This window comes from Macaca fascicularis, chromosome 9, assembly GCF_037993035.2.
Source record: "Macaca fascicularis isolate 582-1 chromosome 9, T2T-MFA8v1.1".
Taxonomy (NCBI): Eukaryota; Metazoa; Chordata; class Mammalia; order Primates; family Cercopithecidae; genus Macaca; species Macaca fascicularis.
The window spans coordinates 19,541,521-19,564,135 of record NC_088383.1 but is presented as its reverse complement, the minus strand read 5'-3'; the positions used below and the strand labels follow the sequence as shown (position 1 = coordinate 19,564,135).

Genomic DNA, 22,615 nt, shown 5'->3' with positions numbered 1-22,615 from the left:
TTCACAACTGAAGTCAGATCTGTATGCCTGAGAAAGGTAAAATCATTTCATGAAATCAAACGGTGGTGTTGCGCCCAAATTCTGGCCTCATCCTTTAATTGGAGGACATCCGGCAGGACATCAACTGGGCCCTGCCTTTTTTCAGGCAGCAACATCTTCCACTCAACCCACACCATTTGACAGTTCCCCATTGCCCCTGGCACCCAGCCCTCCGGTACCAGGAACTAAATATCCTTGTCCATTCCGCCAGCGGCCACTGCCTGCTTAACCCGAGGCAGGTGAAAGCGCCTCACGCAGAGTGTGGAACCTCGAGGGGCGTGGCGTGGCGTGGCGTGGCGTGGCGTGACGTAGCGTAGCGTTGGGGAAACTTGGGCCTGCCGATTGGGGGACCGGAAAGGGAGGGGTGGGCCGCAGGCGCTGGACGTGACGTAAGCCGGAAGCGACTTTCCGCCGAGAAATAGGGGCGCGTGTTTGGAAATTGATAGAAAAGATAAAGCGAGCGAGCTGCTGTCAGCCTGGCTTACTGGTCTGCTTCCGTTTCACCACAGATTCAGTTATTAAGCATTTTTTTCTTTTTTTGGTTCTTTGCAATGTGAGCGGCATTGGCTCAGTGATTTCCGTGAGCATCTCCACGAGAAAACATTGCCTCGATGAGGTGCGGTGGAAGCCAGGCAGCCGCTTCTAATCGGCTAGGCTTGAGAAAGCGTGTACCTCTGCCTTTCCGAAATTAACTCAGCGTGATCGGCAGGATTTTCCGGAGCATCTGGTGTCAAGACACTCGTCACTATTAATTCGGAAAGAAAACACCGTTTTCCAGCATTTCTCTTGGTGGAGAACTAAACAACAGGAAAAATGTCTATTTTCCCTAAGATATCTTTGAGACCCGAGGTTGAAAACTATCTTAAGGAGAGCTTTGTGAATAAGGAGGTAGGTCAGGTAAAGATGTTAGATGATGTTTTGCAAAAACTCAAATATTCACACACTCTAGAGAAATAGAAAAAAGTGTAAAGGGAAATCTTGACAGCCATCGTTTCTTACTACTTGTCTATCAAGTGTAAAAATACCAATATGTTTCTACAGGTATTAAAGCTTACTGAGATTCAAAGTGAATAAGGTATATGTTTTAACATTTAGGAGTGGAAAAGAAGGGAAAAAATGCATGTGCCTGTCAAGCATGACACAAAGGGTTACAAGGATGAACAAGAAAAAGTCCTTGTCTTCAAGAACTCAAGTCGAATTTTAAAAGAGCGCTCGCTCTGGCACTCAGGTGAAAAGGATTCTGTAATTTTTTGAGTGCCTCTTAAATGCCAACAGTTGTGCTAGGTTATTTGCATCTTTACTCTTCACAATCTTTTTTTTTTTTTTTTTCGTAGAGGTTTGTTCCTATTTTAATAGATAAGAAAACTGTTAAAGGAATTGTGTAACTGACCCAAGTTGACACGGCTATCAAGTAACTATTGAAATCTGGAGGGAAAGGGTTCAGGTGTAATGAACAAAGGTACAGCTTTTGAATCTCAGGCACTTGATTTGCCTTCTAGTGCCTTGTAAATTACTTTACGTGGCTTAACCTCGATTTTTCTCTTCTGTGAAAAATTGAGAATGGTTAAAAATATCTTACCAGGTTGTTTTAGGATCTTAAACGTAAGTAAATACAAGTAGCATTGTTTTGGCATGTAAGTCCTCAAAAAATGTTAATGTTGTTTGCTGAAGTCCCCAGTAAATGTTGCTTGTCTTTGATTGCAAAGCCTGCTGTCTATTCCACTTTACCATGCTGCCTCTGAACAACTTTGTTTTTTCCAAATCTTTAATTTTTTAGTCAAATTAAAAGTATTTTACCAGGTTGTTTTAGGATTTTAAACGTAAATGAAAACAACTAGCATTGTTTTGGCATGTAAGTCTTCAAAAAATGTTAATTTTGTTTGCTATTGGCAGTGCCTGCCACAGAAGTCCTCAGTAAATGTTGATTGTCTCCGATTGTAAAGCCTGTCCTCTCTTCCACTTTACCACGTTGCCGCCAAGCAAAATTTTTTTGAAATCCTTAGTTTTTTTTAGTCAGGTTAACACCACTTAAATGTTGCTCATTTTTGAATATGTTATTGAAGCCATGCCTTTTAGATTTGATTTCTGTGTTTCATTTCCAAAGATTATGTTGAGAAACTAGACTGTATGGAAAGATAAAATATATTCTGTTGATTTCAAGGGACTTAAAATATAAGGCACATATTAAGAGAAGTAGGGGCATTCTACAGTTTTTTTCAGCTGATTTTAAAATGGAGAACATTGTTTTATAAAGAATATCCAAACATCTTTCTTTTGACACTCCTTCTGCCTCAGAGCCTCATCAATGGTATGGTTTTACAAAATGGAAAGCTATGTCTTTGTGAAAAGTATTGAAGGGAAAGAATATTAAGTTTTATGCCTTTTTTTTTTTTTTGAAACAGGGTCTCGCTCTGTTGCCCAGGCTGGAGTGCAGTGACGTGATTACAGCTCACTGCTGCTTCGACCTCTGGGACTCAAGTGATCCTGTCACCTCAGCCTCCTGAGTAGCTGGGACCTCAGACAGGGGCCACCACTCTGGCTAATAATATTTGTATTGTTTGTAGAGATGGGGTTTCACCATGTTGCCCAGGCTGAAAGTTCAGCTTTGATAAGACTAAACCTTGAGAAAGTATGAATACTTTTAAGGCTAGTGGATGAGTAGGCTAACAAGTGGTTTGTGAAGATTCTGTAAAGCAGGGTTTAGTCAAATAGGGAAAAAAAATATGTTATTTGAAAAGGTTCGGTTAATTACAAGGGAATATTGTTGTTTAAGTCTTTATACCATCATATCTGACAGGTGTCTTTGCTACTCATCTTTTTTGGACAATATATATTTGTTACATTTAATAATACCGTATTAAAAAGCTGATGTCCTAGGGGAATCTTTGTATGACAGTGACTATATCAATGTTACTTACTCTTTAAATATTGGTGTTTTAAAAGGATACCACCCAGTTTGCTGTTGGAGATGATGTTAGCTAATTAGCAACATCTAGCTAACTTGGATATAATATTAGCTCTACAGAGATACTGTAATGGTAATGCATTATAAATAGACTGAATTTTTGAATTTATGTGAGTAAATGTAGCAGATATTAATATTTGGAAAATGTGCATAATGCTTTGAAGTTTAGGCAATGTTTTTCTAAGCCCTTTATTTCAGGCATTTTCTTAGATGTTTATTACCACGTTTAAGCCCAAGAACCCTGTGAATTATTACTATTTCCTTAGTGCTGTTAACATATAAACAATACAGCAAAAAAGAATGGAGCTGAACAATTGCTAAGCGATGTTTCATTAGATGGAATTAATATATAAGCATGTTCTGCTGACTGTTTTTAATTCTCAGGAAATTTAAACATTAACTTCTTCTTTTTAGATTGTGACGGCTTTAGGTAAACAAGAAGCAGAAAGGAAGTTTGAAACTTTGTTAAAGCACCTGTCACATCCTCCGTCATTCACAACTGTCAGAGTGAATACACATTTAGCCTCAGTACAACATGTGAAAAATCTGTTACTTGATGAACTTCAGAAGGTTTGTGGAAATTTTCTGTCATTTGTACATAATTACATTTTTGCAGTCTGCCATGTTCTCCATTAAAATCTTATGAATGATAGAATACACTTCCAATTTTATAGATAAGGAGATTAAGGATCATGAATGGTAAATTCTTCAAAATTATCCTAGGTGGTAATGCTAGAACTTGAACCTAGTACTTCTGATTCTAAATTTATTCATTTTCGGTGACTAAATAGCTCTTAAACCCCTTTGGGCTGCATTAAACTGGGCCTCAGTAGCTTCATCATTAAAATACATGTGAAGAAGTCCAGTCTAACCTTAAAAACCTGTGGCTTTGTGATAAGTAGCATATAATGACCAGGAAGACAGATGGTATAGCTGAGATAAGCCCAGAGATAAGGAGGTACATAATAAGTACCTGTGAGATTATATTGTTAATTGACATAAAAAATAGATGTTCGACCAGGTGTGGTAGCTCACGCCTAGCACTTTGGGAGGCTGAAGTGGGTGGACTTCAGGCCAGGACTTTGGGACCAGCTTGGCCAGCATGGTGAAACCCTGTCTCTACTAAAAATACAAAAAAATTAGTCGGGCATGATGGCACATGCCTATGATCCCAGCTACTCAGGAGGCTGAGGCATGAGAATCCCTTGAACCCAGGAGGTGGAGGTTGCAGTGAGCCAAAATTGCGTGACTGCACTCCACCCTGGGTGATGGAATGAGACTCTGTCTCAAAGAAAAAAAAAAAAAAAAAAAGATGCTGAGCGCCTTATGTTTCATAAAACCAGGAAATTACAACAAGATAATTAATCTGAATCTATTTTCAATGTAAAACAGCATGAGACTTTTTTTCATCCAAACAATAAAATAGTTTTGGCAAAATATTCCTCTTACAGATGAAAACAGTATTATAAAATGGCATTTATGACTTCTAAGAAGAAAAGTATTTGAGTTATCTTGTTTGTATTTTTTTGAGTTACCTTGTGTATACTTTTTTGCTTTTGAAAGCTTTGCCTTATGTGTTTCTTACACTGTACACTGAAATTTACCTCGGAGGAAATGTAGGATGTGGAAAAATAGATGCTGAGAGGTACCACATAAATTGCATATTGTAGTTATTCAGTGACTTGTAACATGTAACTGGTGGGCGTCAGCAGACTCATTTCTGCCTTATTTGTATCTGAACTAAAAGCAAGAGGCAACCATCATTAAAGGGTTTCCATTTGTAAATCACAAGCTGTGTTTAGTTATTTGGGAAACTTCAGAAAATTATCACTGAGTCACTTATCCCCTTTTAAAAAATCTCTCTATTACATTTATGGACTCTTTGTCATACTCTCCTTAAGAACAATTCTATAAGTACCAAGTTGTAAATAGACGACCATGTCATGAGAAGAACCAGCTATGGCATCTCAGTGTATGACACCAAACCTTAGTATAATAATTAAATAACACTTTAAAAAAAGTAATCTGATTTTTATTGATAGTGATAATCTTATTGAGAGTAATCACAGGCATAAAACATAAGTAGTTGCCCTAAGCAACTAAAATCATTACTTTTCCATAGTCATGCGTATGTTTTCAGCTAACAAAAAGGAAACTGTTCTGAGGCCCGCTGGAAGTATCCATAACTCAGATCCAGATTTTTTTTTTTTTCTGAGAAGGAGTCTCACTCTGTTGCCCAGGCTATAGTGTGGTGGCGCGATCTTGGCTCACTGCAACCTCTCCTTCCTGTGTTCAAGTGATTCTCCTGCGTCAGCCTTCCAAGTAGCTGGGACTACAGACGCCCACCACATTTTCGTATTTTTAGTAGAGGTGAGGTTTCACCATATTGGCCAGGCTGGTCTCGAACTCCTGACCCGTGATCTGCCCACCTCGGCCTCCCAAAGTGCTGGGATTACAGGTGTGAGCCACTGCACCTGGCCTTATTATTTTTTTTCGTAACAAATGATTTCCAGAACCTGGATATTTTAGTATTCTAGTCTGGATATACAAGATCCCATGGGCTAGGATCAGTCACTCTGGGCTTTGGGCCCCTTTCCTTGAAGGTTAACATTGTACAGGGAAACATGGGTCAAAGTCACTAGACAGGAAACTAATGGTAAAGCAGTACCCAATTCTAGCAAGAAAGAGTACTTGGAGGAGGCTTTAGGCTGTAGATTTTCTTTCTCCTTTCATGTTGAAAAGTTCACGTGTCCTAAAGTAATGTTTGTTGATTTCTGTGGTATAAATACTCACCAGGTTCCTTGGTAGTTACACGCATGACCATGGAATTGGAAAGAGATGCATGCAGTGACTCTCCTGAGCTGGTGTGAGCTGGCTCCCATACGTGTACCTGCTTTCAGTGTGACAGTCTTCTGGTTCCCTTATGATAGAGAATACTGAAAATCCCAAACCTCTACCATAAACATTTCTTTTTTTTTTTTTTTTTTTTTTTTTGAGACGGAGTCTCGCTCTGCCGCCCAGGCTGGAGTGCAGTGGCCGGATCTCAGCTCACTGCAAGCTCCGCCTCCCGGGTTCACGCCATTCTCCTGCCTCAGCCTCCCCAGTAGCTGGGACTACAGGCGCCCGCCACCTCGCCCGGCTAGTTTTTTGTATTTCTTAGTAGAGACGGGGTTTCACCGTGTCAGCCAGGATGGTCTCGATCTCCTGACCTCGTGATCCGCCCGCCTCGGCCTCCCAAAGTGCTGGGATTACAGGCTTGAGCCACCGCGCCCGGCCAACATTTCTTTTCCTCACCAAAACTGACGTGGATGCCAGTGTTAATTGTGTATATTAGGTAGTATTTATTAATAGTAATCTCAGTCTTTAACATCCTATTCAGAAATTTTTCTTAAAGGAATACTACATGTAATTCTATATTAAATAAAAGTTTTTAAAATAAATCACTTAAGGTAACCATGGTTTGTGTTTATAATGCCAAATAGTAAGCAAAATTGAGTCTTATAAAGAAGTCAGGATACTTCAGAATTAAAATAGAGAAAACACTGTTGTTTTGAGGTCTTTTGGATTTTTACAGTATCCCGTGGAATAAAGTGAAAGTGCCCCAGAGCTACTAGGGCTTCATGCTGTGGTAGATGATGATACTGAAAAGTTCCATAAGTTGAAATGTATCAGATGTATGAATTGCTTTATAATCATGTTTATTTTTAACAGCAGTTTAACGGATTAAGTGTTCCTATTCTTCAACATCCAGACCTTCAGGATGTCTTACTTATTCCTGTTATTGGACCCAGGTTTGTAAGAACTTCATTTCCAAATTATATTCTTCTCAATAAAAGTTTGTCACAGGGAGCTTTTTAACTGTTCGATGATAAGACTAAGTTTCCCCATTGTTAGCAACTTTCTATAGATAACAGGAATTCAAAAATTTAGAAATGCAGACTTTAGACTCTGTCATGGAAAATAATACAAAAGAAGACTAGGAATGGGCCCAACGACCTTGAGAATAATGTATTTTAGGTCCATTCAGTGCAGTGATGTTTTTCCCCCCCTCTTTCTGCGAAGTTTTATTTCATTTGTTTACTTGTATTTTCATATGAATTTTCAGTGCTAAATTAAAACCTTTTTTTTGAGCTGCAGCAAAAATATAGAGTAACCTATTTTCTACTTTCATAGTTGATATGTTTGTAAAATTTTATTTTTTGAGACAGTGTCTTGCTCTGTTACCCAGGCTGGAGTGCAGGGGCACAATGATTGCAGGCTTGAACTTGTGGGCTCAGGCAATTATACCACCTCAGCTTCTGAGTAACTGGGACTACAGGTGTGCACCACTGCACCTGGCTAATTTATTTTTTATTTTGTAGAAACAGTCTCACTATGTGGCTGGTATTGAACTCCTAGCCTTAAACAATGCTCCCACCTCAGCCTGCCAAAGTATTAGGATTACCAATGTGAGCCATTTCGCCCAGCCTGTAAAATTTTATTCATAATTCAACAATTATGTGTAATGCCATTTATGTTCTGCTCTTTTATGTATTTGGAAAGCATATGTTTGAAAATTGGAAAATAGGTTTTTGGGCTGGATCCAGTGGCTTACTTACGCCTGTTATCCCAGCACTTTGGGAGGCTGAGGTAGGAGGATCCCTTGACCCCAGGGTTGGAGACCAGTCTGGGCAACATGGCAAAACTCCATCTCTACTTTAAGAAATTACAAAACTTAGCTACAGGTGGTGTGCACCTGTAGTCATAGGTATTCAGGAGGCTGAAGTGGGAGGATTGTTTGAGCCTGGGAGGTGGAGGCTACAGTGAGTCATGATTGTGCCACTGCAATCCAGCCTGGGAGACAGAGCAGGACCTTGTCTCAAAAAAAAAAAAAAAAAGGAAAAATAAGTTTTCATAGTATAATGATTATAATGGAATTTTATTCCTATGGAGCGTTTTAAAGTTCCTAATTATGGTCTAAAATCTTTTTAAACTCCTAAGAGTTATGATAAATATAGAAATGCTTTTGTTAAAACTTTAATTGAGTGGACAGCAATAGAGCAGTGGTTTAATAAACTATGATTTGTCCATGCAATGGGATAGTATATGGCCTTTAATATGGGAGAATTATACATACCAATCAGAGAAGATGTTTATGATCAGTTGTTAAATATCAAAAACAAATTGCCATACTTGGGATAATTACTTTTTTTGCAATTAAAGAAAGTATACAACTATGCCTTTATGTGTATTTATATACAGGTAAAAAAAAGTCTGGCACCTGTAACATACCCAGCTTTTAATAGTGGTTGACTCTGAGGAAGTTAGATTGAGAGAGAGGGGAAAAATAAAAGGAAATTTTTTTTTTTTTTTTTTTTTTTTTTTGAGACGGAGTCTCACTCTGTCGCCCGGGCTGGAGTGCAGTGGCCGGATCTCAGTTCACTGCAAGCTCCACCTCCCGAGTTTTTACGCCATTCTCCTGCCTCAGCCTCCCGAATAGCTGGGACTACAGGCGCCCGCCACCTCGCCCGGCTAGATTTTTGTATTTTTTTTAGTAGAGACGGGGTTTCACCGTGTTAGCCAGGATGGTCTCGATCTCCTGACCTCGTGATCCGCCCGCCTCGGCCTCCCAGAGTGCTGGGATTACAGGCTTGAGCCACCGCGCCCGGCCGGAAATTTTTATGTGTAATATTTTCGTTTTATTTTTTACTGTAAGAATGTATTTTTGCAATTAAAGTTGATTTGTATAGGCTTCTCATTCTATTTAGTTTAATTTTTAAAGTTTTTCATCTTCTATTCAGTTTTTTAAAGGTGAAATTTACATACAGTGAAACAAAGAGATCTTAAATGTATAGTTTGTTGAGTTTTGACAACTATATACAACTGTGCAGCGAAGACACACCCCAGTCAAGACAGAGCATTTCCATTATCCCAGAAACATCTCTTGTACTCGGCTACCCTACCAGGAAATTGCTCTTCTTATTTCTGTCATCTCGTAGTTTTGGACCAGTTAGTTGCTAGTATAATAGACAATAATCACAGATCTTTGGAGGTTACTACACTCCTTATGAGGATGCAAAATTGTACTTATTTAGGTTCAAACTTTGGACATTTCTTACTCTGTAAAACACCTCTTCTTTATTCTTTAGTTTTGTTTAGTTTTTTAAAGATAGAGTTCAATTAGGTTTTTCTTTATAGAAGTAAGTAAAAATTAGAGTTGTACATAAATATAAAAGTAATCATCTGTTACATCTCCTGTCCCATCTCCCAGTTTTGTTTCTCTGAGCATCAAATTTGATTTTTTCTAGACCGTCTCTATGCTTATATCTGCATACATGAATGCACATGTACAGTCATTTGTACTCATTTTTAGAAAATAGAGAAGATTATAATGTTCTGCAATTTGTTTTTGTGTTTACTTAAAAATATATAATGGATATTGTTCTACGATTATGTAACATTTCATTCTTTTTAATGGCTGCATAAACAGTATATTTTATCATTTAGCTCAGTTTTAATTTTTCTATCCTCCATTGATAGACATTTAGTTTTTTCCTGTTTTTCATTATTACCTGGTAATAATAATAATAAGTGTTGGAGTGAGTATTTGTGGACTTGCATAAGCATGTCTGCATAACAAAGTGGATATGACACAGAATAACCAGTTCAAAGGTCTGTGCTTATTTTAGTTGGAGACATATTACCAGATTACTCTTTACAAAGTTTTACCAGTTAATGTTTCAGCAGTATATGAGAGATTTTGATGCTTGCATTCTTGCCAATACGGGCTATTTTAGGTGTCTAAAATATTTGGATGATTTAACTTTAATTATTTTCAATACTTACTTTTATGTGACCTTAGTCATCCTTTCATTCTGTTCTTTGTAGTGATCTCGGCTACTCATCAGAACATGAGTGAATGTATAAATACAAATGGTGAGCTATTGCAGGGAAGCCTGAAAAAATTATTTAGAATTGTAAATTCACATACCTACCTTTCATTCCTAAAATGAATAAGTCAATTCCTTTTTGTTTGTTTAACTCCTGATTTTTATTAAGTATCTTTTTATTATTTATTTTTCATTTATTTATTTTTTTGAGTCGGAGTTTCACTGTTGTTGCCCAGGCTGGAGTGCAATGGCACGATCTCAGCTCACCACAACCTTCGCCTCCTGGATTCAAGCGATTCTCCTGCCTCAGCCTCCTTAGTAGCTGGGATTACAGGCATGTGCCACCATGCCAAGCTAATTTTATATTTTTAGTAGAGATGGGGTTTCTCCATGTTGGTCAGGCTGGTCTTGAACTCCTGACCTCAGGTGATCTGCCCGCCTCCGCCTCCCAACGTGCTGGGATTACATGCTTCAGCCATCATGCCTGGCAAGTATCTTTTTTACAAATTTTTTTGTTTTTATGTTTTTGAGATGGAGTCTCAGTCTGTCGCCCAGGCTGGAGTGCAGTGATGTGACCTTGGTTCACTGAAACCTCAGCCTCCCAGGTTCAAGCAGTTCTCCTGCTTCAGCCTCCTGAGTAGCTGTGGCTACAGGCGCGTGCCACCACACCTGGCTTAATTTTTGTATTTTTAGTAGAGACTGTATTTCATCATATTGGCCAGGCTGGTTTTGAACTTCTGACTTCATGATCTGCCTGCCCCACCCTCCCAAAGTGCTGGGATTACAGGCATGAGCCACCGTGCCCAGCCTATTAAGTCTCTTGAACTTTCCATTATGACAAATGAGGAGGTTCCTGGAGTTAAATTTTCCCAAAAATTCCTACCAGCTAATTTGTATTTACTGTTGTTTCTCTGGTTTTTTTTTTTTTTTTTTTGAGATGAGGTCTCGCCGTGTTGTCTAGGCTGGTCTGGAACTCCTGAGCTCAAGTGATCCACCCTCCTCAGCCTCTCAAAGTGCTAGGATTACAAGTACCACCCACCATGCCTGGCCAGTTTTTTTTTTGTTGTTTGTTTGTTTGTTTTAACATTGTCAAGCTTTATAACATTGTTATTTCCCAAGTATCATTCACATGAATGCAGTGCTTGCTTTCAGTCCTTATGTCACAGTTTATTTCTCATTTCTTTATTAATGTCTTTGTTGGTGAGTACAGTCACTTAGCAGATCTCCTGCACCCTCTGCCCTTTCCCAGAGTGTGCCTCTTATGTACTGCATTACTTTCTTGGTTGAGAATGTCTGCCTGTTGCCTTTATATTTATACAACAAGTTGGCTGAGTCTGGTTGTTCCAGGCCACCTAGTATTTCCCTTAGCACTTTGTAGACATTGTTTTTATAACCTGTGGTATCAAATGTTACTGTGAAGAGATCTAAGACCCACCAAAAACTTTTCCTCTTTCTAACAGTACCTTGTCTTCTGCTTGGAGATCTGAGGAATTCTTACTTATTGAATTTTAGACATTTGGCCAGTGTAATGCTTGGTTTTGATTATTTCCTCTTAGTTCTTTCTTCTTCTTTTTTTTTGTTTTGAGACAGAGGCTCACTCTGTCGCCCAGGCTGGAGTGCAGTGGCACGATCTTGGCTCACAGCAACCTCTGCCTCCTGGGTTCAAGTGATTCTCCTGCCTCACGCTCCTGAGTAGTTGAGATTACAGGTGCCCGCCACCACACCCAGCTAATTTTTTGTATTTTTGGTAGAGACGGGATTTCCCCATGTTGGACAGGCTGGTCTCAAACTCATGACCTCAGGTGATCCATCCGCCTCAGCTTCCCAAAGTGCCGGGATTACAGGCGTGAGCCACCTCACTGGGCCAACTTTGGCCATTTCTTATTCTTAAACATTTCTTAAACACCTCTGCTTTATTCTTTAGTTTTATTTAGTTTTCCTAAAGATAGTTCAGTTAGGTTTTTCTTTATAGAAGCAAGTGAAAACTAGAGTTGTACATAAATGTAAAAGTAATCATCCATTACATCTCCTGTCCCACCTCCCAATTTTGTTTCTCTGAGCATCAAATTTGATTTTTTCTGGACTGTCTCTGTGCTTACATCTGCATACATGAATGCACATGTACCATCATTTGTACTCATTTTTAGAAAATAGAAAAGATTATAATGTTCTGCAATTTGCTTTTGTGTTCACTTAAAAATATATGACAGATATCATCTCATGATTATATAACACTTTCGTTTTTTAATGGCTACATAAACAGTATATTTTATCATTTAGCTCAGTTTAAATTTTCTATCCTCCATTGATAGACATTTAGTTTTTTCCTGTTTTTCATAATTACCAGAAGTGTTGGAGTATTTGTGGACTTGCGTAAACATGTCTGCAGAACAAATATATCATGTTATGAACACAGAATGACCAGATATGACACAGATGTAACACAGATATGACACAGCATAGCCAGTTCGAAGGTCTGTGCTTATTTTAGTTGGAGACATACTACCAGATTACCCTCTACAAAGTTTTACCAGTTTATGTTTCAGCAATATATGAGAGATTTTGATGCTTTCTTCATGCCAGTACTGGCCATTTTAGGTCTCTAAGATATATGGATGATTTAACTTTAAATTATTTTCAATACTTACTTTTACATGACTTTAATCATCCTTTCATTCTGTTCTTTGTAGTGATCTAGGCTACCAGAACATGAGTGAATGTATAAAATACAAATGGTGAGCTATTGCAGGGAAGCTTGAAAAAATCATTTAGGATTATAAATTCACATACCTACCTTTCACTCCTAAAAAGAGGCCAGGCGTGGTGTCTCACGCCTGTAATCCCAGCACTTTGGGAGGCCAAGGTGGGTGGATCACCTGAGGTCAGGAGTTCGAGACCAGCCTGAGAAACATGGTGAAACCCTGTCTATACTAAAAATACAAAAATTAGCTGGGTGTGGTGGCGCATGCCTATAATCCCAGCTACTTGGGAGGCTGAGAAAGGAGACTCGCTTAAACCTAGGAGGTGGAGGTTGTAGTGAGCCGAGATCGCGCATTGCAGTCGAGCCTTGATGACAAGACTGAAACTACATCTCAAAAAAAAAGTCAATTCCTTTTTTTTTTTAACTTCTGATTTTTATTAAGTATATATTTTAAAATTATTTTTATTTTTTTGAGATGGACTCTCGGTCTGTCGCCTAGGCTGGAGTGCAGTGATACGAGCTTGGTTCATTGCAGCTTCCGCCTCCCAGGTTCAAACACTTCTCCTGCCTCAGCCTCCCAAGTAGCTGGGACTACAGGCATGTGCTACCACACCCTACTAATTTTTGTATTTTTAGTAGAGATGGGGTTTCACCATATTGGCCAGGCTGGTCTCAAACTCCTGACCTTGTAGTCTGCCTGCCTCTACCTCCCAAAGTGCTGGGATTACAGGCGTGAGCCACTATGCCTGGCCCATTAAGTCTCTTTTGACTTTCCATTTTGAGAAATGAGGAGGTTCCTGGAGTTAAATTTTCCCCAAAATTCCTAACAGCTAGTTTGTATTTACTGCTTTTTGTTTTGTTTTGTTTTTGAGATGGGGTCTCTCTGTTGCCCAGGCTGGTCTCGAATTGAGCTCAAGTGTTCCACCCTCCTCGGCCTCCCAAAGTGCTGGAATTACAAGCACAAGCCACCATGCCCAGCCATTTTTTTTTTTTTTTTTTAAACATTGTCAGGGTTTATAACATTGTTATTTCCCAAATATCATTCACATGGATGCAGTGCTTGCTTTCAGTCCTTATGGCACAGTTTCTCATTTCTTTATCTTTATTAATGTCTTTGTTGGTGAGTACAGTCACTTAGCAGATCTCTCGCATCCCCTGCTCTTTCCCGAAGTGTGCCTCTTATGTACTGTGTTACTTTCTTGCTTGAGAATGTCTGCCTGTTGCCTTTATGTTTATACAAGTTGGCTGAGTCTGGTTGTTCCAGGCCACCTAGTGTTTGTTTCCCTTAGCACTTTGTAGACATTGTTTTTATAACCTGTGGTATCAAATGTTACTGTGAAGAAATCTAAGACCCACCAAAAACTTTTCCTCCTTGTAAAAGTACCTTGTCTTGTGCCTGGAGATCTGTGGAATTCTTACTTATTGAACTTTAGACATTTGGCCAGTGTAATGCTTGATTTTGATTATTTCCTCTTAGTTCTTCTTCTCCTTTTTTTTTTGTTTTTTAAAACAAAACCCCCCCGGGCACCAAGCCCAATAAAACCCCTGGGCACCAAGTCTCTGATGAGCTTTTTTTTGTTTTAAAAAAAAACAACAAAAAAAACCAGAGTGTCACTCTGTCGCCCGGCTGGAGTGCAGTGGCACAACATCGGCTCACTGCAACCTCCCCATCCTGGGTTCAAGTGATTCTCCTGCGTCAGCCTCCTGAGTAGCTGGGATTACAGGTGCCCGCAACCCTACCCGGCTGATTTTTGTATTTTTAGTAGAGACGGAGTTTCACCATGTTCGCCAGGCTGGTCTTTGAACTCCTGAACTCAGGTGATCCACCCACCTCGGCCTCCCAAAGTCCTGGGATTACATGTGTGAGCCACCACACTCAGCCTGTTTCCTCTCAGCTTTTGATGAGCCACAGTGTAGCTTTTCAGTTATAGGTCTTCCATTATTTCTTTGAATATTTTTCTCTTACATTTTCTGTATTCTCTGTTATGAAGACAGCAGGACTTTGTGTGCTGCGTTTCTAGCACAGATATTCCCTGCATCAGGGATTCCCAAGACAGTGATTGGCTAGGACTCACAGAACCTAGCATACAGACACACTAATGGCTAAGGTTTATTACATGAAAGCATACAAAAGCAAAACCAGCAAGGGAAAAGAAGCATGGGGCAAAGTTTGGAAGAAACCAGACACAGGCTCTCTCAGTGAGGTCCCATAGGACGTGCTTAATTCCTCCAGCACCTAATTGTGACATGTGAAATAGTCGCCTAGCAGAAAAGCTCATCAGAGACTTGGTGCCCAAGGGTTTTATTGGGCTGGTCCCATAGGCACCCTCTGCCTAGCATGTACCAAATCCCAGACTCCCAAAAGGAAAGCAGGTGCTCCAAATAAGCATGCGTTTGTACCTTTCTTGTACAGAGTTTAGGAATTGTGAGCCACTCTCATTGATCATTAGGGAAGGTTTTATGTCACCGCTGGGAACTGTTTCTCATTCCACTTTCTAGCTGCTTAGCTAGCCAAGACCCAGCCTCTCAAGCAAGCCTTTCTAAGAACCGCAGTCTCAAGCCTTGTTACTGTAACTTTTTTTTTTCTGTTAACACATTCTTGAACTCCATTCACTGATCTTTTTCTTTTGCATTCGTTCTTTTTTGTTTGTTTGTTTTTCTTTTTGAGACGGATTATTGCTCTGTCTCCCAGGCTAGAGTGCAGTGGCGCAAGCTCACTGAAAGCTCTGCCTCCCAGGTTCAGGCCATTCTTCTGCCTCAGCCTCCCTAGTAGCTGAGACTATGGGTGCCTGCCACCAAACCGGCTAATTTTTTTTGTAATTTTTTTGGTAGAGACGAGGTTTCACCATGTTAGCCAGGCTGGTCTTTGAACTCCTGAATTCAGGTGATCCACCCTCCTGGGCCTCCCAAAGTGCTGGGATTATAGGCGTGAGCCACCGCGCCCAGTCTGTTCCTTCTTAAGCCTGTCTTGGTCACGGGCTCTGTTTAAAAGTGGGTGTCTCGTCAATAGTATAGGAGATAAGTTTTATCTTGTCTATGCTTTGCTTTTCTTATCTCTAAAATGGGGATTCAAAATCCTATCTAGTCATAGGGATGTATTACCTCTCTCTGCTTCTAAATCTTTATTCAGAGGTTTTATTGTTCTTTATTTTCTCAGCTGCTAGTTTACTTTGCCTTTGTTCTTTTATCCCTCTTTTTTTTTTTTTTGAGACGACTCGCTCTGTCGCCCAGGCTGGAGTGCAGTGGCCGGATCTCAGCTCACTGCAAGCTCCGCCTCCCGGGTTCACGCCATTCTCCTGCCTCAGCCTCCCAAGTAGCTGGGATTACAGGCGCCTGCCACCTCGCCCGGCTAGTTTTTTGTATTTTTTTTTAGTAGAGACGGAGTTTCACCGTGTTAGCCAGGATGGTCTCGATCTCCTGACCTCGTGATCCGCCCGTCTCGGCCTCCCAAAGTGCTGGAATTACAGGCTTGAGCCACCGCGCCCGGCCTTATCCCTTTTTTAAGGTTTTTCCTTTAATTGCTCTGAAAATACAGAGGTACTTGAAATAGTTTTCCTTTTGTTTGGTTTACATTTTTAAAATCTACCTTCTGCCTACTAAGGCTTTTTGTGTATGTGTGTGCCACCAATGAATGCAGAATGAATTCTTTCTGCTTATCATGATTGAATGGAAACAGTTACAACCTCGTTTGCAGTTTGCTCAATGATGATCCAGAATGGGGGAAACAGCATGCCTATGGGACTAATCGGATATGTTTTCTCAGAAGTACTGCAGATCTTCTCTGCTGGCTCATCTCTAGTGCTGGTGAGCAGAGTGGAGGCTGTCTGTGAAGGTACCTTTTTTTCTAGGGGGCGGGGAAGGCTTTCTTTTTTGTTTAATCTCTGCTTAGTTAACTTAAGTCAGGAGCAACAAAGTTGGTTGCTATTTCTTTTCTCTTTCTTGGGTTGCTTTTAGGCAGTTGATCCGGGTTTGCTAAAGAAAATAACAGATTGTCTGGTTATGCCATTTTTGACAATCCATTTCTTCTTTCAGACTTGTCTCCTCTGAACAGGACACTGACAAGACATTCCTAGATTCTGATTATTTTCCACCAAGCGTTATGGTCCTGCTCCTAAGTAATAAAAGTTTGATTAGGCCCCCAGGAGCCTCTCCTTTTCAGAGACTCTACACCCTGCTGAGAAACTAGGTTTGGCTCAAATTTCACTATCAGCCAATTATTTCTCATCATTGGGATTGTAGCTGTTTCTTAGTTTTATTGCAAATGGAATTTTCTCCTCAAGTTTTTATTCTTTTTCCCCTTTTTTCATTTCCATGGGATTTAGAAAAACGAGTTTTCTTCCTCTGATTTTTTAGTAGAACCTCAATATCACAGTTATTTAAAATATAAATGCATCAGTTAAAGTTTATATACAGTAAACAATTTTAAAAGTAATGCATCACTGAATTACTGGTTTCTTCAGTTTGCTTAAAATGAGATTTAAAATAAAGTTTTGGTTTCTTCAGTTTACTTAAAATGATATTTCATGTGCTGGTGAAATATATTTTAATTTCTGGAGGAAGATTTTTGTCTGGTAAATTAATTACTTTAGGAGATAACTAAATGCCAGACTTCTCTCGATACAGGAGCCTTTAAAACATCTCAACCAGCGTTTTCTAAAGTCTACATTTGGATCAGTAGAAGTTCTTAGGCCAAAAATCAATTTGTAATTTTAAGGAATTTCTGTATTCTCTCAATTAATGCTCCTTCCTTTTTGATAAAAGTCTCAAAATAGAATGCCAGAAAATTAATTTTCTTTTTTTCTGTCACAATTGAATACGTAATTCAGCAGCATAAATCTCTTGAAATCCAAATGAGACTGGATTCGTCTTATCTTTCAACCTTCTTGATTTCCATCCTTTTTCCCCCCACCCAGGAGGGAGTCTTGCTCTTGTTGCCCAGGCTAGAGTGCAATGGCGTGATACCCCCTCACTGCAACCTCCACCTCCGTGTTCAAGTGATTATCCTGCCTTAGCCTCCTGAGTAGCTGGAATTACAGGTGCCTGCCACCACGCTGAGCTAATTTTTGTATTTTTAGTAGAGACAGAGTTTGACCATGTTGGCCAGGCTGGTCTTGAACTCCTGACCTCAGGTAATCTGCCTGCCTCGGCCTCCTAAAGTGCTGGGATTACAGGTGTGATCCACTGTGCCCCGCTGATTTCCATGTTTTGTAGTTGCCATGTAACGCATGTCAGTACTGTCTTAGATTGTTTCTCACGGTTCTGGAGGCTGGAAATCCAAGACAGGTGCCAGTATGCTTGGGTTCTGGTGAGGGCCCTCTTCTGGGATGCAGATAGCTGACTTCTCATTGTATTCTCACATGCCAGAAAGAAAGTGGGTGGCTGTTTGATCTCTTATAAAGGCACTGATCCCATTTATGAGCATTCTACCCTCATAACTAATTACCCCCCAAACACATCTCCAAATACCATCACATTGAATTCGGGTTTCAGCATGTGAATTTTGGGGACACAAACATTCCATCCATAACAAGCACTTTAAGATATATATATATATATGGTTATTGCAATAGAATATTGAAAAAATGCTGTTGCACAGAAACTACTGATTAAGTAAAGGTGGCAGTCCTGCTGCACTGCAAGGAAGTATTTGGCATATGCAGCAATATCATGTGTTGTTTCAGTTTCATCCATCACCTTCCATTTGGTGTAGGGTTGTTAGTATGTGTAGGGTTGTGAATGTGTGCAGTTAAAATACCACATTAATAAAAATATATGCTTTTAGATTCCTTAACAGGACATTCCCATAATCTGTTTTTAATTCCTTAGCAACTTCATTTTTTAGCTATTCTAATACTTTTCTCTTAATCTAGGTGTATTTATAGTTGTTTTCTCTAACCTGTATTACTAAACTATTGGAACGTCATCTTTCTTTAATGTTGTTGATGCACTCTATTTGGAAACATTTCAATAAAAATCAAGCTTTTAGCATGTTTTATGGCCCTGCACCAACTTTTACATTTCCTCTTTTATTTTCCTCGTGAAAACTCCCTTTCAGCAAAGCTGACTTAAATATTGATACTTGCATGTGACATACTATGTTTTTATGTTGTCAGTCCTGGTGTCGGTGGATCCCCAAAACCACTCCTTGGTTCTGTGATTCTCTAAGAGGACTTAGGGAATTCAGCACATAATTGTACTTACGGCTATGATTTGTTGCAGTGAAAGAATATGAAGCACAATCAGCAAAGGGAAAACGAAACACAAGCTTCCAGAGTGCTCTTCCAGTGGAGCCACACAGGACTCCCACAGGAAATCCTCCACTGATGAGTTGTGACCACATAGACTCACTGCCAAGATTCCTATTCAGGGCTCATCATGTAGATTCCCACTGCCTGGTACATACCCAAATTCCAGATTTTCAGAAGGAAAGCTGGTATTTACCATAAATCATAGTTTGTTCAGTAATTCAGGCACAGTGAGCCACTCTTACCAATTAATAAGGAACCCTCCTGAAATCTCAGTTCCCAGAGGTCAGTCAAGGGCCAGCCTTATAAGCAGGCTTTTCAAAGATAACAGATCAGGCCTACTCTGTTAACTCTTTTTCTCCACAGTTCTCTGTTCCGGAATTCATCTTTTCCCCTCCCTGTTATTTTCATAAAATCTAACACCACAGATTTCACTTTCACAAAACATGTTTTTGAATTTGTGCTATATGTGAGATGTGTTGGTGTTACAAAGATGAATGAGACATAGTTCTGTAGTCTTAAGTCGGGAGACTTTGGTATAAGTCAAAGTGTTATGATAGCCACAGTGGAAGTGTAAATTAAATGCCATTGGAGCATAGAATAGGAAGGACTGAGTACAAAGAAACTGTTAAATATTTTCTGCAAGCAGGTATTATTTCATCTAATCCTTGAAGGTGAGGAGAAATTAGGCTGAAGGGCTGTTAAGGTGGGCAAGGTTGTGCTAGGCAGAGAGAAGGCATGAGGAAAGACATGAATGCATGAAAATATGGTGGCTCCTGATAAAAGTGATCAGGTTTGGCTGTTCGTTTTCAGAGTTGGGGGATGGGTGAAAGATGAAACTGAAGAAGTTGGGAGAGGCAGGTATGAAGTATGCATAATTTTTTTTTACTAAGGAATTTTTCATAGACTTTAGAAGCTACAGAATTTTTATTTTCGGGCGCAGTGGCTCATGCCTGTAATCCCAGCACTTTGGGAGGCTGAGGCGGGCGGATAACGAGGTCAGGAGGTCGAGACCATCCTGGCTAACATGGTGAAACCCCTCTCTACTAAAAACACAAAAAATTAGCCAGGTGTGGTGGCGGGTGCCTGTAATCCCTGCTACCCAGGAGGCTGAGGCAGGAGAATGGTGTGAACCCGGGAGGCAGAGTTTACAGTGAGCTGAGATGACGCCACTGCACTCTAGCCTGGGCAACAGCGCAAAACTGTCTCAAAAAAAAAAAAAAAAAGATTTTTATTAGTAATGACTAGATGTGTATTTGTGTATTTTAGAAATATAATAGTGGTCGTAGTCTTCCAAACTGCTTAGAGATCATGACCCATTAGTAACTTGTGAAATCAATTTAATGTTTTCAATGAATATTTTAAAAAATAAATGGGATGTTTTATAATATATTGCATTGCACGTAGTAAAAATATTTAATGAAATGTGAGTGATACCACACACATACAGACATGTATGTGTAGCTTCTTATATCAAGTTCTCAAATGATGTAAGAACTTGAAATGAGTTCTTTTATCAGGCGTGTTTCTTATATCAACTTACAGTCAAAAGTTTCAGAAACTTTTTCGAAAGATGAATTGCAAACCTGGAGAAAAGTTGGGAAGGTATTTCAGAGTCTTTTAGCTTCAGTCATATGTATGGTGAATTAGATAACATGAAAATGTTTTCGCTACATACACCTAGGAGTGCTAAGTGAAAAAGAACATAGTAGGCCACAAAATGATGTAGTTGAGTGATTAAAAATGTAGTTGATATATTAGAGGTTAGAAATGCAGAATAATTGAAAAGAGAACAGCAAGCATGTGAGCTAATATTGGGGGGTTGGAAGTATGGGAAAGGAGGTGGTCTGTCTTCTAAATTTAGGCTCTTTGGTTTTAAACAACAGAGTGTTAATAGTAAGGATGAGAAATACCCAGTAGTCAGTACAAGGCAGTAATGAAAAGTAGGTCTTTCTTGCCTTAGGATATAGGTTGGAGAAAAACGTGTTACTGAGAATACACAGCCGTAAGTTCCCTCCCTCATAAAGGTCTGGAATGCAAATTGCTGCAACCTAAATTGTCTTGGAACTTGCAAACTGGGAAATTAACTATTTGATCCCAAGCCAATTCCTGGGTGCTTGGCAAAAACGAAGTAACATCACTCTGGAGCAGCACTCATTCAATCTAAGCCAAACACTTCGCATTGTTAAAAGCTACACTAGGAATCAAACCACGGTGAGAATCAGCATATATAATAAGCTGCAGGATTAGATTTCCCTCAGAGCTTTTAACAAATAGACCTCTCTGGCAGGGACTATAAAAATAGTTTTCTTCCAAGATCACATGAGATCGGGCATTTTCAGAGTGGTACGGCCGTAGACAAAACAGTTTTCTTAAAATGATTAAAAATGAAAGAATAAAACATAAAAGACCCTAAGGATAAAAAGGTAGAATTGAAAACAAATTTCTGGAAATAAAAATATCATCATTAAAATTAAAAACTCATACAATGAATTAAACAGTAGATTAGACCCAACTGATTAGAGAATTTTTGAATTAGGAGATGACCCTTAGGAAATTATCTAGAATGCAGCAGAGAGAAATTAAAAATATGAAAGTGAAATTGAGTCATGAAAAGAGCACTTTATATTTCCTTTTTTTTTTTTTTTTGAGATGGAGTTTTGTTCCTGTTGCCCAGGCTGGAGTGCAGTGGCACCATCTTGGCTCACTGCAACCTGCGCCTCCTGAGTTCAAGTGATTCTCCTGCCTCAGCCTCCCAAGTAGCTGGGATTACAGGCAGGCCCCACCATGCCTGGCTAATTTTGTATTTTTAGTAGAAACGGTTTCTCTATGTTGGTCAGGCTGGTCTAGAACTCCCAACCTCAGGTGATCCACCAGCCTCTGCCTCCAAAAGTGCTGGGATTACAGGCATGAGCCACTACACTACACCTGACCAGCACTTTGTATTTTTAATGAGTCCCAGGTATAGAGAATAGGAATAATGGGGGAAAGACAATAATCACAAATGTAATGACTTTGAATTTCTATCGTTGATGATAAATTTAATAAATGTGAGCTTGAAGCCAAAAGTAAAAGTAGGTTCATATCTACATACTTCAGAGTGAAACTGCAGAACACCAAAGACATAGAGAAAATCTGAAACCAATAGTAAAAGGCAGGAAGCTATTTCAGTAATCACAAAGAGATATGTGTCTAACATCAGGAGATAGGCCCACAAGACCTATCAGAACTAGAAGATAGCATGATTCCTAAATCAATCAATGTCAAGGCTTAGGAGGGCTTTAAGATGATGCTGAGTGTCTTAGTTTATTTTGTGCTGCTGTAACAATACCTGAGACTGGATAATTTATAAAGAACAGACATTTACTTTTTATAGTGTTGGAGGATGGGAAGTCCAAGATCAAGGCAGTTGCATCTGGTGAGGGCTTTCTTGCTGCATCCGTACATGGTAGAGGGCACAAGGGCAAGAGAGAGCAAACTCACTGTTGCAAGCCCTTTTTATTATAGCGTTAATTCATTCATGAGGGCAGAGTCCTCATGACCTAAACTGTTCCCAGTAGGCCTCACATTCCAACACTGTTGCACTAGGGATTAAGTTTCCAGCACATGAATACTGGGGGACACATCCAGACCGTAACACTGAGGCATCTAGTTTGGTTATCTGGGCAGATAATGATGACTCATTCAAGATTGGAAACAGGATGAAAAGATTTGGGATCCTGCCAAGGAGTGGAAGAATGGATGAGGGAAAACTAACATTGTTTAGGACTTGCTGAGTTTGAAGTAACTGTGAGAC

General features: G+C 39.6%; 1 protein-coding gene across 7 annotated transcripts in view; it reads left to right on the top strand.

The window, feature by feature from the left end:
* Positions 1 to 435: 435 nt before the first annotated feature.
* Positions 436 to 22,615, top strand: part of NSUN6 (NOP2/Sun RNA methyltransferase 6) — a 110,497-nt gene continuing 88,317 nt past the window's right edge. For 3 of the 7 annotated variants that reach the window (XR_001493322.3, XM_015455620.3, XM_005564761.5), the window contains exons 1-3: positions 436 to 927; positions 3,419 to 3,574; positions 6,716 to 6,795. Coding sequence is in view for 6 of the 7 variants with exons in the window: in XM_015455620.3 (XP_015311106.1) it covers positions 853 to 927; positions 3,419 to 3,574; positions 6,716 to 6,795 (311 nt within the window). In the remaining variant the exon portion in view is untranslated. Of the gene's footprint in view, positions 928 to 2,441; positions 2,669 to 3,418; positions 3,575 to 6,715; positions 6,796 to 22,615 lie in introns of all 7 variants that reach the window. The other 4 variants (XM_015455621.3, XM_074001154.1, XM_045361853.2 and 1 more) reach the window with 3 other exon arrangements.